At 49.3% G+C, this 15,007-nt stretch overlaps 1 protein-coding gene across 4 annotated transcripts in view; it reads right to left on the bottom strand.

The window, feature by feature from the left end:
• Positions 1-15,007, bottom strand: part of GPR55 (G protein-coupled receptor 55) — a 37,688-nt gene that overhangs the window by 4,406 nt on the left and 18,275 nt on the right. The window contains exon 1 of one of the 4 annotated variants that reach the window (XM_082689798.1): positions 7,738-7,947. The exons of 2 other annotated variants lie outside the window; for them this stretch is intronic. Coding sequence is in view for 1 of the 2 variants with exons in the window: in XM_082689796.1 (XP_082545922.1) it covers positions 7,824-7,938 (115 nt within the window). In the remaining variant the exon portion in view is untranslated. Of the gene's footprint in view, positions 1-7,737; positions 7,948-15,007 lie in introns of those variants that run through there. One more of the 4 variants, XM_082689796.1, reaches the window with a different exon arrangement.

Here is a 15,007-nt window from a genome sequence, read left to right as displayed (position 1 = left end):
AGGCTCACTGCGCCTCTCCTGCCCTCAAGGACTTCCTGGCAGCAGGGGCGGGGGCCCAAAACGTGGGCACAGCAGAGAGAAGGGGCCAACATCGCCCTTTACCAAGAATCCTGCGCTAGCAACCAATGCAGTCATTTGCTGAGTATCTGTTATCCAGCTAGTTATTATTATTATTATTATTGAGAAAATATACTATGCATTCAATAAGATCTTCAGACAGTACCGAAAGAGAAAGAAAGAAGGAAGAAAGGAGGGAAGGAAGGAAGGAAAGAAAGAGAGAGAGGAAAGAAAGAAAGAAAGAAAGAAAGAAAGAAAGAAAGAAAGAAAGAAAGAAAGAAAGAAAGGAAGGAAGGAAGGAAGGGAGGGAGAAAGATGCAAGCCTCCAAGGTACCCCAGGGCCTCGGTTTCCAGAGACAACTGTGGCTAACAGTTCTGTACATATTTTTCCAGAAATTTTCCAAGGATACACACACACACACACACACACACACACACGATGTTTCTTTACATTTAGAAAATATTACACCCATAGCACTGCCCCTTGCTTTTTCATTTTGTAACGATTCTTGGAAATTGTTTCCACATCAGCGTGTATGAATAGGCTTTTTCTTCTTAATGGCACACTTACATCCTGTTGTGTGGGGATACCTCAACCCATTTAGCCAACAGCCTGTTGACGAACATTCAGGTTTCATAGGGTTTTACTGGGAAACAAAAACTTCCACAGAGAGCATCCCCATGACTTATTTCTTTGCTACACGGATTTCAATCAGCAAGAGAAGCCCCATTCTGCTGCTATTTCTCATCAGCATGGCTCCCTTGAAAACCTTGGGGAAAGAAGGCTTTGGGCATTTTTAAATTTGACTAAATTTGATCAAATACGTTACAAGAAGGACTAATTTCCTTTTCTCTCTGTAGAAAACACTACGAACTCATGGTCATATATGTAGAGGCAATCAAAGGCGTAAAACAAAAATTTAAAAAGGCCCCTATGAGGGGTGCCTGAGTGGCTTTAGTGGGTTAAAGCCTCTGCCTTCAGCTCAGGTCATGATCTCAGAGTCCCGGGATTGAGTCCCTCGTTGGGCTCTCTGCTTAGCAGGGAACCTGTTTCCTTCTCTCTCTCTGCCTACTTCTGATCTCTCTCTCTCTCTCTCTGTCAAATAAATAAATAAAATCTTAATAAATAAATAATATCTTTTTTTAAAAGTCTCCTATGAGGTGCACAAAGCAGCCAATTAATAAAAACACTATTTTTCTGTCTGTAGTATCTGTCAATTCTTAAAATTTGAATTCACTGCGATTTATTTTCTCATTCTCATTCTAGAGTAGCCTTATAGCTATCTTTGTATTCCTTTACTTAAAGAAGGCCTCCCCCACCTGGAGTGCCAGGGTGGCTCAGTCAATTAATTGTCTGCCTTTGGCTCAGGTTATGATCTCAGGGTCCTGAGATGGAGTTCTGCTCAGGGAAGAGCCTGCTTCTCTTTCTGCCTCCCCCACTGCTCATGTTCTTTCTCTCCCTCTGTTTCACAAATGAATATTAAAAAAAAAAAAAAAACTTAAAAAAAAAAAGGATGGAAGAAAATGGTCTGACGGATGCCGGGGCTTCTCTGACTCGATGGTACCAGATGGATGTGTGGAAAAAGGCACAACTTAGCCCTCAGTGTTCTCCACCCAGACCATCCCAAAGGTCACATCTGAATTACTGACAGACTTCAAATGGGAACTTTTCAAAAGGTAATCTTTGAAGTTAGAGAAAGCACTCTATGGATTGGCAAAAAGAAATTAGTTTGGAAAAAAAAAAAAAATACTTCCATCTCCTGGCAGAGTAAGCAGAAAATCTGAAAAATTAATCCTCTGAATTCCCTTTGAAAGTTCAAGGAAACCATCTTTTTGAAAGTCTTCTTTTTTAAAAAAAAGACCAGGAACTTCTCTGGAATAAGATAAAAAGGATTCAGGCTGCAGCGAGAGATTAAAAACAGTTATTTTTCTCAAAGATGGGCTGCCAGTAAAAGCCAGTCCCCTTGTGGCGGGAACTAGCAAGCTCCCCTCACTTGACCTGTTGCCACAGATAGGTCCTGAGCCAGTCAACTCAGGGATCCACTGGCGTGGGGGTGGGAGGCTGGGAAGCCATGCTTAGACAGGATTCCATGTTGGAGAGACAAATGCCTGTGTAGGATTCAGGGGAGAGCAGGTCTGACATCTGTGGACGGAGAGAAGGAAAGAAGCTTCCGGGGGCAGATAATTTTTTCTCCAGTATCCAAGAAACAGTTACCAAAATGAATTATCTCCCTATCAAGAACAAAGTCTTCCATTAAAAAAAAAAAAAAAGAAAGGCAGAAATGATGTTGGGAATATTCTGACCACCATATGTAGAAACCTTCTTTTTAACATTTTGTTAAAATATTTTCACATCAGGGACGCCTGGGTGGCTCAGTTGGTTGGACGACTGCCTTCGGCTCAGGTCATGATCCCGGAACCCCGGGATCGAGTCCCGCATCAGGCTCCGAGCTCCATGGGGAGTCTGCTTCTCCCTCTGACCTTCTCCTCGCTCATGCTCTCTCTCACTGTCTCTCTCTCAAATACATAAATAAAATCTTTAAAAAAAAAATATTTTCACATCAAGTAATATACCAGGGGGGAAAAATACACAGAAACATCAGATGAATGATGTTCTTTCTTTATGAAGAGTATAAAAACTATATGATACAAAGATCCTCAGGAGACAAACAGGCAAAGGACGGAGAGTTCCCAGAAGAGGATTTACAAAGAGATAAAATTTTTGCTCATCATTTCAACAAAGAAGCTAGTAAGGGTTCTATGAAACAGTCATCGATATGCTGGTGAGTGTACACAGCTCCTAGATTTGATAACTTAGAGAAAAAGTCAGAAAAACCTTATTAATCTTTTACCCAGTCATTAAAAATTTACTTTAAGTAAATCAGGAAAAGCAAAAAAAGTCATGTACAGAAAATGTGTTTACCTGAACATTTTTTCTGCTAGCAAAAAAACACACACACATTTTTAAATGCCACCCAGAGCTTAATTTCACGATGGTAAATCTACTCAATGGAAAATTTTTCTGTCTGATTATGTTATGTTTATGCTGACTGTGTTAAGTAAAAAACCCACAAACTACAGAACGATACATTCAGAATGACTTCAACTATGATTTAAGAAAAAAAACCCACACACAGGGAAAAAAAAAAACCTAGAAAAAAATTTCCATATGTCCAACATTGGTTGCATTCTAACAGTTAGATGGTGGGTATTTATTCAGTCTTTTTTTCTTTTTTTAAAGTTTTTATTTATTTATTTGACAGAGAGAGATCACAGTAGGCAGAGAGGCAAGCAGAGAGAGAGGAGGAAACAGACTCCCCACTGAGCAGAGAGCCCGGATTCGGGGCTTAATCCCAGGACCCTAGGATCACGACCCACACCAAAGGCAGAGGCTTAACCCACTGAACCACCTAGGCGCCCCCTATTCAGTTTTTTAAATTTCTTTTAAAGATTTTTTAAAAATTTTTGTATGTGATAGACAGAGATCACAAGTAGGCAGAGAGGCAGGCAGAGAGAGGGGGAAGCAGGCTCCCTGCAGAGCAGAGAGCCTGAAGTGAGGCTCTATCACAGGACCCTAAGATCATGACCTGAGCCGAAGACAGATGCTTAACCCACTGAGCCACCCAGATGCCCCAACGTATTCAGTCTTTTAAATCACCCTCTCTCTCTCTCCTCTCGCCCCCCACCGTGTGTATATTTTTCTAATTAATGATGATATGAAAACAATTTAATTTTTTTAAGTTGTAATAAATGCTGGGAGAAAAGGAGAAAAATAAGAACAGCTTTTGACTTTCTCTTAAAAGAAGAAAAATCTGGGAGAGTGTTTGAGGCATGGCAGAGGCAGGAGTGAGGTTCACATAAAATTTAAAAGATGGCATTGGTCTAACCCGTGCTCAGCTGGCGAGACATCAGTGTTGCGGGGCCGAGGATGAACATTTCAACAGACAGCATCTGAGGGACGTGGGGACAAGGCATGACAGAATTGGAAGTGACAGATGAGAGCGCAGATGCTACCTCAGAGATGAGCAATGACCGCAAGAACCTGATTGGTGATTTTTTTTAAAAAAGTCTTCATCTGTCCACAGGTCAGCCATCACATCATAAAAATTGTGCCTAACATGAAGAGTGAATGAAGACTGACACAAAAAGACATTCAAAATGCAGATTAACCATGGAGAGAGGGTCAAGGGAAGGGAAGTTATTTACATAAATACTCCCAAAGCTTGGACAGCTGTAAAGAGAAACAAATGCTGGAGTGAAAACTTACATATTTTCTAGATCGGATTTTTCAGGTTTAATTATCTTGTCTATTGTAAAGGGACACAAGGAAGAGAAAATGCACAATAGAAACTAAATGTGAAAAACTACCATGTTTCTGTGTAGACAGCAGGGGTAACCCCGAGGAGGTTTACACAAATGTAACAATTACATAATAGAATTACAGCACTCCCTGACCGTGTTAACACTCCCTCTGAAAAGGGGCATTCATTAAAAAAGCCCAGACCTTTCCCCCCACCCCCACATAAGAAACACAGAGGAAAAAAAAAAAAAAAAAAGGCATGGACAGAGTAAAATGATAGGGCAATTTTGGCTTATCAGGCACACAGAACTCTAGGAAAAAAAAAAAGGAGAATATGACAAAATAATTTTTGTCTCATAAAAAGAATTGAGAGAGTAACACAGAGACTTTACAGAGGTAAAAGTTACAATGAATAATTAAAACATAAAATACTTAATTTCTGTTCCAAGGTGCATAGCAAGGAAATGCATAACGTATTTCCATACAGAACATGCCAGAAATGCAAAAAGAAGTAGAAATAGAAATATAATTGTAGGTAGAGACCTTCGTCCTCCTTCCCCGAGTATCATCATCAAGTACACAGAAATTTCGAACTCCTCCTAGGCCAATTAAAAAGGCAGATCGGTGAGGACCAAATCATAAATCAAGGGACTATGCTTTCTTTGGGAGACGACAAGGATCTTTTCACCAAACGGATACCATTCCTGGGCCCAGCCCGGGTCTCCAAGACAATGGCAAGTCTATCTTCTGTGCCTCAGACCCTAAAGAAAGCACAACTACTTGTTGAACACCGTGACATTAATAATAGATCATTGGTACTTTTAAGCAATCTCTCAAATGGTCTCTTAAATAATGTGTGAGTCACGGATAAAATCGGAACTACATTACTGAAATACTGGAAAAGAATTTGTTCTTCTTTTATTTATGTATACACAAAACACAGAGGCAGTCACGGCTTACAGGGAAATGGGAGTTCTTAAGTATTCTTGCAAACAGGAAAGATGGCGACAAATGAGAGGAACCAGGCTCTATTAGAGGATCTAGAAGAGGAACTTGGCGTGACAGTGGCCTTTGCACCACTCTGATCACCTGCGTGCCGGGGACTGTCTTTCTGCTGGGGCTGCCTGTGGAAGGCTAGAGAGCCACAGCCCAGGAGAATATGGGGAAAGGACTCGAGTTGCTCATGATCTATAAAAGAATAGACATTTTAGCATCCCCCAGTGCTCAAGACATGCTCCCCTGTATGACTTCACAGAGCAGGCTCCAGATGCCACAGAGATGGACCTGCCTTGCTAACGGAGTATCTGAGAGCAGACAGAGCAGCCTTGCTATATAGTGAGCTCTCTATCACCAGAGGTATGTAAGCAAAGGTAGGAGATCTGTTTATCCAGAATGTTGTCAGGGGGATTCACACATACGGAAGGATTTTTTTTTTTTTTTCCAACGCTGAAATGGAATCTTCTCTCAGTATATTAACACTTTCTTGTATTTGGTGAAGAGGAGAGGAAATAGTCTGTGTGTGAAGAGGGACAAGCCTGGGAGTCCAGAGGCTTCGGTTCCTGGCTCTTTCTGGCTGTGGGGCCTCCATCTGGGTTCTGGGTTCTCTCCTCTGAACAGCGAGCTGGGAGCCCATGGCCTCCCTGAGCTGGCTCCCTTCCTGCTGTCCGGTCAGGCTCTGGGCTCTGATTCCTGCAGCTGCCTGGGCCCGGCTCCCACCCAGGGCAGCCCCAGAGCTGTTACGCACAGCCTCGGCCCCTGAACCCAGCTGTGCAGCTCAGACCAAGCCAACCCTTCTTCCAGCAGCAGACAGACTTTTCAGAAACACCAGCAACAGTAAGAGGGGAACTTTACGAGGTTTGTGGGCTGAGAAGGATCCCCATCCCCCTCTCTTTTGCTGCCAGACTCCTCATCCACATGGAGCACTGTGGTATGAACCACCTAAGAAAAGGGAGGTCCAGCCATGACTGAGCACAGCTGGTATACAGCCCAAGGGTTGTAGTTTTAGGAGGAGCACTCCCCTGGACCAGTGCCATCCAGGTTCCTTGCTGGCAGTTCCCATCTCCTTTGGGGGTGAGGCACTGAAGTCCACGGTTAGAATATAAATATTTACTTGGATGTGGTTATCTGCCACTAACACCGTAGTGTAAATAAAGCCGTCTGTCTACACCTGAGCTAGGCTTCTAGGAGACACGATGCAAAAAGGAACAGGACACAGAGGGGACAGACCACACAGAATCTCCCAGACTCCAAGATTTTGCTGGAGCTGTACCCTGAGCCTCGCGGGTTGGAGTGAAGTTGGGGGAGCGGGGGTTTCAGTTCAGGGACTTGAGATGTGGCTGTCCCTGTGCTAAGTGCTCTGCAGTGGGAACTTGGCACCTTCCTGGACTGTTGTTATAATCATGCCCATTTTACAGATGAGGACAGTGAGGCTCAGAGAAGCTAGAGTCTACCCAAGAGCAAACAGGTGGTGAGGGGTCTCACTGGCGCTCACACTGAGTCTCTCCTTTATCTTCCCCACTCCCACCCCAGCTCCCCATCAGCATCACCAGCCCAAGCATCCAACATAACCAGGAGCCCCCCAGTTCCCTCTTCCTCACTTCCTGACATGCCCAGTTCCACTTAACATCTCTTCTTTCTCCGCAGACTCTCCCCTCCCCTCCTAAGAACTTCATTCTTTTCTTCAAATGCCCACTTCTCTGATTTACCTGCATCACCATGGCCCAATGGGGCCATCCGTCAGGGTACCATAGGGGTACCCATAGGAAATAATCCAGTCATAACACATCAGAGCAGTCAAAGCTGCCCTCTTGCTTCCTGCACGATCAAGCACTTCCATCACTCACTGCTCTCAAGAGCCCCATGAGGGGCAAAAAAAAAACACCATCATGACTCCCATTCTCCAGAGAGGTACAACAAAGCCAGGGAAGTCTACACAACTGGTAAGGGGCTGGCCGGGGATCCAAAGCCCAGCTGTGGCCTGCCCGGAGCCTGTTGCTTGTGGGCTGTCAGGTGATTCCTTCGAGTGTGTCATCTTGGGCTGTGGGTGCTTTCCAGGCCGGGTTCCAGGAGAGCAGGCAGCCAGGCCAGCAGGAGGTGATGGCACGCAAGCCGAGCTCCCCTGGGGAAAGCTCCTGGGCTACCTACCGTGAGATCTCTCCACCCCAGCAAGAAGCTGCAACCTTGAGTCAAATCAGGAGGAAATTGAGGGTTGGTAGGAAATGTCACTAATACCAGGAGTCCTCTGCTTGCCGTTGCTATTTTCACAGAGACTCTGTGGGGGCTGCTGGGCTGCTGGCCCTCCGGCCATCGGGGATGCTGGGTCTGCGCAGGTCTGGACAGAACCCAGACCACGGAGGCACCGCTGGCCTCAGGAAAGTTACCTGCTGTCCGGGAAAGCCAGGTCAGTCCGTGGCTCTGTGCCTGGGTTTTAGTAAGTGGTCCCAAGGGGGGTGGGTGGTGCTGTTACCTGCTGGGGGTCCAGTGCAGCTGAGTGAGCTGCAAGATGTCATTTGTCTTCCCAGCTTGGTGACCAGCCTGCTCCTGAGAGAGCCACTTCCCTCTCTGGGGCTTGGCTTCCTCATCAGTAAAATGAGGGGGGTGGGACCAAGATGCTTTTCAAGTGGCTCTCCCGGGCTGGTCTGGAGAGGGGCCTTGCGGAGGGGGTCCCTCCCCACTGAGTAGAACCAGAATGGGGCAGGGGGAGCCTCTTTCCAGGAAAAAAAATCTCCCTGCTGGGACCTCTCTTGCTCACTCAGCTTCCAAAAGGCAGGTGGGGTTCGTGGGGGTACAAGAAGTGCAGCAGAGCGCTTGCAGGGGTGTTAAGAAGCTTGTGGAAAAGCCGGGCGTCACCAAGGGACAGCCAGTGTCGACAAAACACTATCCGGACTCCCAGCCCTTCTGGCGGATTAGGATGTGGAACTGCTGCCCACACACAGAGGGGCACAGGGAGCAGGAGATCCCATTAGAGACCAAAGCACGGGCATGTAGTGACTTTTGGGTGTCTACAGGAATCGAAACTTCCCGAAGTTGGTCTGGGTCATTCATCCAAGCATATGGTCATCTCTGCAGAAATAGCAACCCTGTGTGACTATGGGGAGGTCACCTGGCCCCCCAGGGCATGGGGTTGACAGAACTGACTGTGACCCCCTTTTAAGTTGTCGCTATGGCTCTGGTCGCGGGCAGAACCAAATTCACTCCCTGACCTGGGACCCTCGCTGGCCTGGGAGGGGTTCCCCACTGAGGGGCCCCCAGAGATGGATTCCCCACTCTGTCCCTCCCCAAAGGGAGCCTCGGCCACCTCCCGTTCTAGCTATCTTCTCTTTTCACGAATATTTCTGTTGTATTGCTGTTGCTTTTTACCTAAAATTTTGAGTACATGGCGCCTGGTTCAAATACACTGGTAAACACAGACAGTAAGATGTCTCTGCCCCCCACCACTGCCCACCCCCCAGTCCAGTGTCCACTCCCCTCAGGGTACCACTGATGACAGCTTCTTCCCAACTGTCATACCAACATATGCACATGTGTGTTCCAATTTTCTCCCTCTTTTAACACAAAAGATTGAGTCCTACGTGGGTCCGAGTCATCTCTCATCCTCCCCTCTTGAAGAGCTTTGCTAATGACCCTCATCAAGGGCGTAACAGTGGACCCCCAGCAGGATAGGGTGAGCCTGAGAAACTCTCCTAAGCGGTAGGCAAGGCAGGGACTCGCCCAAGGCCTCACCCACGGCTCCGGCCTGTCCAGCCTGCTCCTCTCCATGCCCTGCCCCCGCCATGCCCCTTTGAAGTCACAAATAGGAAAACTCTTTTTCTCAGAGGTTCTATATGCCTCTCAGAACCAGCATCCCTGGTCTTGCCCACCCACTCATCTTCCAGAACAAACCCAAGGCTCTGGAAGCCTGGGGGAAGCGAGGGAGGGGGTTCCACCTGCCCACCAGTTGGGAAGCCCAGAGTAGGGGGCTCATACCTCCAACCTGACCAGTGTCCTGGGCAGTATCTGAGCTTCACGAGCCACTTCGTGTAGGGCGAAGAACAAGCCACTTTGACTGGGTTTGCCAAAGAGCGGCTCCCCGGCACCTGGAGACTCGCCACACCCTCTCCTGATGCGCTGCTTGAATTTGTTCCCTTAGTGATTAAAGTTCTCCCTCTGCACATGGGCCATTGCCTCTGAGCTTGCCCACTGGGTGCATCACAGGGCATCAGAGCTGGGATGCCCCCCAAATGCACCACGGGGGAACTGCTCAGGGACCAGAGACAAGGGATGAAGTGCAGACAGAAGATGCTGGAAGCACAGAGAACAGCCTATATGCAGACAGGAGGAAGGAGAACTGTGATGCTCTAGGTGAGGGCCAGGAGGCTCTTGCAGCTGAATCCTGGGGATGGAGGAGACTGGCAGGAGCTGAGGCTGGAGGGCTGGCTAGACTGGAGGAGGGCAGGGGTGCTCAGAGGACCTAGGGGACAAGTGCAATGGACTGGAAGCCATCCCATCGCAGAGAAAGTTCTGGAATGGTATGATGCCTTTCTTCTCACACCCATCCAAATCAGGACCAGCTACAGTGGGATGGGCAGTTCAGGGAATGGACACAAGACAGACTCCCTCACATGGCAGGGCCAGAGCAGGTTGCGGGTGGACAACAGCAGAAACAGGAAGGAATCAGGATGGAAAGAGGGTGTGTGAGAGAAGGGTAGCCATCATCTGAGGCAACCTGATTCCAGTGAGAGCCATGCCCTCATTAGCTGCTTTGTAAACTTGGCTCATTGCCTAACTTCCGTGAATGGCAGCCATACATTCTTTCAGTCCACAAGGGTCTGTCGGTCACCAGTGTGTACCAGACAGTGGTGATCAAGATGGTAGCACTTCTCTCAAAAACTCTTTTCAGGAGCTGGCATGACAAGGGCAGGTGAAGGCACTGGCCAAGTGTCCAGTACTTGATGACCCCAAGTCCCCCAGCTCCCAGTGACATTATGTCAGCTTCAAGGGTCTTGGGAAAAAGAGCAACATAAAGAACAGGGTTCCCATTGCCGAGGGTAGGGTCCCCGATATAAGAGGAGGTCTCAACAGAGAGACTGAGGACCAAGAGGCAGAGAGAGCAAGATGGGTCCAGCCCCTCCCACCCTCTGATCCAAACCTCCAGGCTCTGCCATCTTCTGTCCCCAAGCCCACCCTATGCATTCCGCCTGCATGACCCCCACTGGGGCAGAAATGAGGCGCTTCCTGGGGTCTGAACCAAGTCCCCGATGCTCTTCCTCATCCCCGTGTTTCCCCCTAGTTGCTCCAAAACACTGATGGACCCTAACAGCCGTCCACAGAGATCCAAAACGTTCAGCCTCCTTGAACGTGGGCACGGGGCAGTTGACAGCATCAATGTCAAGGCAAGGGGGGGTAAAACACATAGTGGGAGGTGGGGTGAGGGGAGAGGGACGGCAACCCTTTAGGACTGGCCCCTTCCCCTCCCACACGCCCCCTCCGGCTCTCGCTGGAAATGTAGCTGTGAGGTTAAGGCATAAAGTTCTGGACTCTCAGAGCTGGGTGTGGGCTTTCCTTCCGTTCCTGCCACCACCGCTTCAGTAAATGGTTTTCTGAGCTTCCCGCTCCCCACATCGTCCTGCCTGTAGTCAGGTAGGGTCCTGATGGGATTATAAAGACCCCGGGGTTCTGGAAAAGACAGACATGCAAAGCTTCCTCTCCACTGAACTTGAGAAGGGAGGTTCTGTTATTTATATCAGAAAGACGTCCCACTACCAGGGAGCAACCCAACATCTCAGAACTCTAAGCAGAGACTCCCCCCAGGTTAACACAAGGGCTTCCCTGGTCTGGGCTCACCGATGCCTTGTGAGGGGCATCGAAGGATCTCCCAGAACGTTCTTCTGCTCACCTGGCAACTCAGGCCCCCTGCCTGGGCCCTGGGCTCCATGGCATCTCTCAGAGGCCACTAGTATATTTCCTAGGGACGTGTTGGGGGTTGGGAAGGGTGGATGCTTTTGAAATATTTTGTTCTTCATGTTTCCTTTTGCATAAAGCACAAAGCTCTAGCCCACGTGTCTATCGTAGGGTTAATAATCACCTTCCCACTTCCGTTATTAAATGTTACCAGATTATTCGTGAGCGTTTTCTCCCCACACCACCTTCCCACCCCTACGCCTTGTGCACACATATTTATACTTGTTTTACCGCATGGAAATTGTCCATTTGGGGGTAAGAGTACGTCCTTTTGTTCCCACGAACTGTCTTGGGCACTCTAATAATGTGTGTATTTTCCTTCTGCCACAGTTAAAGTACGGTATTCATTTAGTTCCTGGAAATCTTTGAATTGATGTTTTCTTTTAATCCTAGGTTGGAGGATTAAAAAAAAAAAGTTCACTCCAATACCAAACACCTGGCAGGTCAGAGCTGGGGTTGGAATCCCAGGCACCCCCAACTCCTCTCTAGGGGTGAAGGCAACATTCCCATTCTGATGCAAAAACCCTTTGTGGGGGGGGATTCCTGCCCCCAGACTCGGAGTCCCCCACCTCTGTTGATTCATTGTCATTGAATACCGGCCCTTCCTGCCCAGCCAGGTTCAGAATCCACCGCCATCACCCCAACCCCCACAAGGAGACTTCATTAATGACAGTGACAGCACCTTCCACCATTTATATCAAGAGTCCTAAGGATCAGTCAGCCGGCAACGCACTTGACAAATAAAATCAGTTCATTCTCCAAACCGCCTATGAGGTATAGACTATCATTAGCCTCATTTACAGACGGGGAAACTGAGGTGCAGCATGGTCGAGTCATGAGCCTACAAGGGCCCCAGGAGGTCAGAGTAGAGCTGGAGTTGGAAAGGGTCACGCACTCAAAATAGTGATCGTGGAGGGGCGCCTAGGTGACTCAGTGGGTTAAGCCTCTGCCTTTGGCTCAGGTCATAATCTCAGGGTCCTGGGATGGAGTCCCACATCCAGCTCCCTGCTCAGCGGGGAGCCTGTTCCCCCTACATACACACTCTCTGCCTGCCTCTTCACCTACTTGTGATCTCTCTCTCTCTCTTTCCCTCTCTCTCTGTGTCAAATAAATAAATAAAATCTTTTTTAAAAAATAGAAGAAAATCAGGGCGCCTGGGTGGCTTGGTGGGTTAAAGTATCTGCCTTTGGCTCAGGTCATGATTTCAGGATCCTGGGATAGAGCCCCGCATGGGAGCCTGCTTCCTCCTCTCTCTCTGCCTGCCTCTCTGCCTGCTTGTGATCTCTGTCTGTCAAGTAAATAAATAAAATCTTTTTTAAAAATGGCGATCGTGGAGATCCAGGATCCCTTTCCTGGCACAAGGCTGTCCCCCGCCCCCACCGCTCCCCACATCCAGGACGCCTTTGCCTCCAACTTCACAGAGAAAATCAGGCCTAAACCTCAGGCTCCTTGTCCTTAGACCAGGGCCGTCTGCCCCCAGCCAGCAGCCCCACGGTGTTTCTGCCGCTTAAGGGAACTCAGCCATACCTGCTGCCCATCTCCCCTGTCCCCTAGGAGAACGTCCTCCCCCACTCCAGTTGTTACTGCTGCTGATGAGCGGTGCCCGCAGCCCCCAGAAAATGTTAGCAGATGTCCCAGGAACAGAAATTCATCCCCTACTTGTTGATTTTGAAGGTAGACAATTATTCATGATTTGGCTGGCTACCTGTTCTAAGGTGACCAGAAGTTTTCATTTACATTAAATCATTTTAAAAACTGCAGAGACTTCTGTAGAAGACATTAAGTTCTGTTTCATGCGGCATGTGACGTTGTATGAAGAGAAAGCCATTGCGGAAGGGAAAGTTCTCAGTATTCATCAAAGTAGCCGGACCTACACCTCTTCTAAATGAACTCCCCAGTGATTCTCACCCACATGGGGGTCCGGCCAGGGTCACCCAGTCAGTGCTCCTCCTCAGGATCGGTCCACAGGCCAAGAAAATGTGACAAACTGCTCTGTGTCCATACTGGGGCCCCTCCAGGCCCTCGGGGTTCCCACTGGGAGGGGGTGGCTGGGGTCAGTGGACTCAGGATACCTTTCCCTGCAGGACTGTTCCCCTCCCCAGGGCCAAGTGCAACCCCCCCTTGAAGGAGCAACAGTGCCCAGTGCCTGGTACTTACCCCATTCCCCAAAGCTAATCTCCCCAGGCAACAGCGACCTGGGCTCCCTTTGGCAGAGGGAGGCTGTGGCACCAGGAGGAGGGGTGAAGTCCTGCTAGAAGGAGCTGGGGCCTGGAGGCGTGCAGGGTGGGGGGAAGAAAGGATGTCTGGGAACTTCAGGGTCTTCCTTATCATGTATCAGGTCTTGCTTACCCAGGCTTGGCCTCAGAATTCCCTGACTTTGGTTTCTGAGGTCATACCTGTAGCCCCTCTACAGCATCCTAGCCCTAGAGGGGCTCTGGTCAGCCTGTCCTGCTCCCATGCACCTCCCCTGCTCATCACTTCCCCCGTCCACCTTGAAAACTCCCCTTCACTGTCAGCAGCTCGTCTGCCCTCAGGGGGCACTGGCCTCAGCACTTGGGCCACTCATTAGGGGGGACCTTCACAACCCTGGCTGCTTTTCCTCTGAACCTCATTGAATGAAGGCTCATTGCTTTCCTCCTCTGGTGACAGAACTCGAAAGCTTCTAACCCAGCCTGGTTCTAGAATCACAAAACCTCAGTTTTCAAAAGTCCCAGGACCTCTCTGCTTTTCTCTCACCAAAAGCCGGGCAACGATCTCAAATTCGATGTTGATCCCCACTCTCTCAGCAACTCCCACCACCCACCACCACCCTCCCACCCCCAGCTCCACCGGACCTCGGGGAGGTAGGTGTAGGTGACCAAACTGTGGGAAACCAAACTGAGGTGACAACAGCTATTCACAGCCTGAATCTTCCATGGAAAGCCTCAGCCACACGTTCTTGGTGGCAGGGAAGGTGGACACAGGCCAGACACAGAAGGAAAACCCAGGCTCGGCCAGTCTGAGTGTGGTGAGTCAAGTCCCCAGTCTTGCCCCAATCCTGGGGCCCCACGCGGTTCACTCAGCGAGGACACTTCCTTGGGCAAGAGGCAGCTTCCCCTCAGGAGACCCCAGTGCTACCTGGGGTGGGGTGAGGGTGACCAGGTATCCTGGGTGCCCGGGACTGTGGGGACCTCCAGGACAGTCCCTGACAAACATGGTCACCACGGGTTGGTGAGGAAGCTTTGGGAACTGGTCCTGTCTCCAGTCTGCGGGTTTCTCTCCCTGCAGGGTCCCTGTTTCTAGCTGCCTGTGTCCAGGCCACCCTGATACTCTGGCTTCCGGAATGCATGAGCTTCCCGCCTGGACGAATGAGCACACGCAGGAGCCTTCCCTGAGGAAATTCCTGGATCTGAGAACCAGGTGTGGGGTGGGGGGTGGGGGGAACAGGTACTTTTCCTCTTGTCCTCACAGATGGCTGGCAGGCACCCCGCTTTCAACACCACAGGGAACCAGTTTCCAAGAAAAAGCTCCCACAGCCACAGCAAGACAAAGGGGTTGTATGTCACCTGGGGCAGCCCTTGGCTGTCAGCCTGAGGAAATGTCTGGAACCTACCGGAAAAGCAGCTTCAGGTTACATGGAGCGGGGCTGTGGAGACTAGAGGGTGTGGTCCCAGACCCAGCAGCCAGCCCCAGCCCTGGCCCAGCCTCCTGTGGGGATGAGAGGCCCCGGCG

Source organism: Mustela nivalis, assembly GCF_964662115.1.
Source record: "Mustela nivalis genome assembly, chromosome: 11".
Taxonomy (NCBI): domain Eukaryota; kingdom Metazoa; phylum Chordata; class Mammalia; order Carnivora; family Mustelidae; genus Mustela; species Mustela nivalis.
The sequence above is the reverse complement of the archived record's forward strand: the minus strand, read 5'-3'. Positions and strand labels throughout refer to the sequence as shown.